Raw genomic sequence first — 2,866 nt, forward strand, 5'->3', positions numbered from 1 at the left:
ACTTCAGCCAATCCGCCTCACACGGGCACCATTAATCGCAATGCATTATTCACTATCATAATTATATACCGACATGCGCAATCCACACAACGGCAACACCAGCTAATTTCCGTAATTTTGCAACTCGACTATTTGTGAACATTTTTTTTCATTCGCTCCTCGCTGATGTATCTGCAAAAAGCAGAAACAAGTCGCAGCGAACTAACAGCATGTCCCGTCGCAAGCAAGCGAAGCCACAGCACCTCAAGTCGGATGAGGACCCTTCAATTGTCGGGGTAATATCCGAAAATGGTAAGCCACTTTTAACTATTCTGCATCGTCGATTTTTCATATGTGTTCTTTAAAAAAAGAGAGATCAGCAGACTTAAGTTTTCCAACATTCGATAATTTTATAAATATTCCATCTAAAGAGCACTTTTCACTGTGCTGTTGAGTTGAGCGAGTGTCATGTAAACTTTACGATACATATTCTTTAATGTTGCACACATTTCTAGTTTTGAATTTCACACGATTTGGTTTGGGATAGACTAGCAACTCCCACTAAGTCTATTCACTAGGCGATGCGGCTTGTGAGATTTTTGCCGTGAATGTTAGATTAGGCTACCTGGTCATGATTTTTTTGTTTTGTTCAGTTCATAAAAAAGGAACCGAATATTATTTAATATCTGAAAGGCAAACACTTTAGATCAGACTAGAAACATATCTGACGTGTGGTATACGTGTAATGGACACAAGCTCGGTGTTTATCTCTGCTGGTGCTGGAAGGCAGAGGTCCTAAACCCCTTTTTTTTCTCAGTCAGTGTAATATGTGGATCAAATAGACGGAGGAACAGATGTCGTGATGGTTGTTTATCTTATATGTGGAGTTGCTCTTGACTTTAAGTAGACTACAGAAATGACAGGTGTAGTTGTTGATGACTTCTAGGAAGACTCGTAATGAAAATCACAATTTCTGTTACATAAAGTGGGTCCACATATTTATAGAAGCTATAACCAGTTCTCCTTTGTATATTTAATTTGGGAACACCTTAATTGAATTATTTTGGTCAGATGGCTCGTAGGAAAAATGTCAAATGCGGACACTTGGGCAGTTTTTAGTGTCTGTAAGAACTATCATTAAACATTTTTTAAATTATTTTATATATACCCTATATATTTTTAACATATCTCACACAAACCGATGAAACAACCTAAGTGATTTGTGAGAATAATTAAACACAGCAAAATATGTAAATTAAATTGTGAAGTGCTCTTTTACAAATCTGTGTTAGTTAGGCGTTAAAAATGAAACAAAGATTTTTGCAAATGTATAGTATTATTTTAGAAGATGCAATACAGCAGGGCAACAGCTAAGCAGTGATGACACTAAGCAAAGTGCTGAAACTTAACAGAGAACAAGTTATGCCACTCATATCAGGAGCTCGTTGGTGTAATGGTACCCATTGTATTGATGTTAAAAGAAACCATTGCATATTCCAGGGCAATTAAGTGTAAGGCATGCTTTTTGTCATGGAAATGTTTTTTGTTTACTGCAGCCCATAGAATTTTCACACTCGGCTTGTTTCCTATGTTGCTTAAGCCAAGCCAAACGTTCCCTGTTCAGTGTCAGCGCGATTGTTCTGTCATTGGAAAACTCTGATCCGTCCTCATGGAGAGAGTAACCTCCACAAAGATAGAGGAAACAGCTCGCATATTCACATATATAAATGTTTATTTGTTTTGTATTTTTACATTGCTTAAATTTGCTGTAGCCTTTTTTATTTGCGAGTCATGCATTCTTTAAACATTTACGAGTGCAGTTTGGCTATTCCTGTCTACCTTGGCTGCACAATCAGAAACGGTATATAGGCACGCCAGCTGAGGTAAATTAAAAAATATAGAGAGACATGCTTAACTATATGTCAAAGCAATGTATCTGAAGTATTCAAGTTTGTGTGACAAGGCGCTACCGGTGTTACATACGTGTTTTGGGAGGAAAAAAAATCTCACGATCAGGTCTATACATGAATGTTCGCAGCAAGACCCGTGATTTTAACATAATAGCTGTCTTAGGTAGATAGTGTAAGTGGTAGGTTGATAGTGTTTAGCGGGATCTGCGTCCGTAGTGATTGTTTTATTGTGACAGTGTATCACAATTCAGCCCGCCATAGGATTGCTGAGAAGTTTTTCTCCTAAAACTGCTTTAATCATTTCAGCTCTGATATGGCGTTATGTGTCTGAACTGAAATAAGTATTTACCCCTTTGAAACATTATATATCAGCATATAATGCTGATATATAATGAAATAATGAAATGAATCAGCATAGAAATATTACCTTCATTAAGAAGCCTAAGGGTCAGCCATGTTTGACCAAATCATTTTCATTTGATACTGCAGACCAGAGAATAATCCACATAAGCTAAATGGAAAATCACTCAACTGACATGTTTGTTTAGAATGTGTAACCATTCAAAAGTTTGGATCATGACAAATGTATTGTGATTGGGTAGGTTACTTTCTCACAAGGTGACTTTTCTTCAAATTATTGTATTTTCATTGGGTTTTGTATAAAAACCCAAACACACCATGCTGATTACTATTTTGAATCTCATCATTTATATGGAAATGTATTTTTAGGCAGGATACAACTTTTGATGCAGAGATACATTTTAAAATGGCGCCCTGTTAAACTGCTTTTGTAAACAATGTATTAGAGTAAAACACACATGTAAGAGTGAAGGAGATAATTATTTTACAGAGGATGAAAATTAAACTTTTCGTGACGTAAATCTCAAAAACATACATTGGTAAATATTAATAGAAAGTTGAAAAGAATCGTGTTTGACCCTTCAACACACATTTTTTGTACAGTTTCCATCATACAC

General features: G+C 36.1%; 1 protein-coding gene across 1 annotated transcript in view; it reads left to right on the forward strand.

Annotated features, from left to right (window-relative positions):
- Positions 1-209: 209 nt before the first annotated feature.
- The window catches only part of LOC308380946 (sal-like protein 3), a gene marked incomplete at both ends in the record, with an annotated part of 14,078 nt that continues 11,421 nt past the window's right edge, over positions 210-2,866 (forward strand). The window contains one exon of the mRNA XM_080858424.1: positions 210-291. Coding sequence (XP_080714550.1) covers positions 210-291 — 82 coding nt within the window. The remainder of the gene's footprint in view (positions 292-2,866) is intronic.

This window comes from Sprattus sprattus (assembly GCF_963457725.1).
Source record: "Sprattus sprattus genome assembly, chromosome: 19".
Taxonomy (NCBI): Eukaryota; Metazoa; Chordata; class Actinopteri; order Clupeiformes; family Clupeidae; genus Sprattus; species Sprattus sprattus.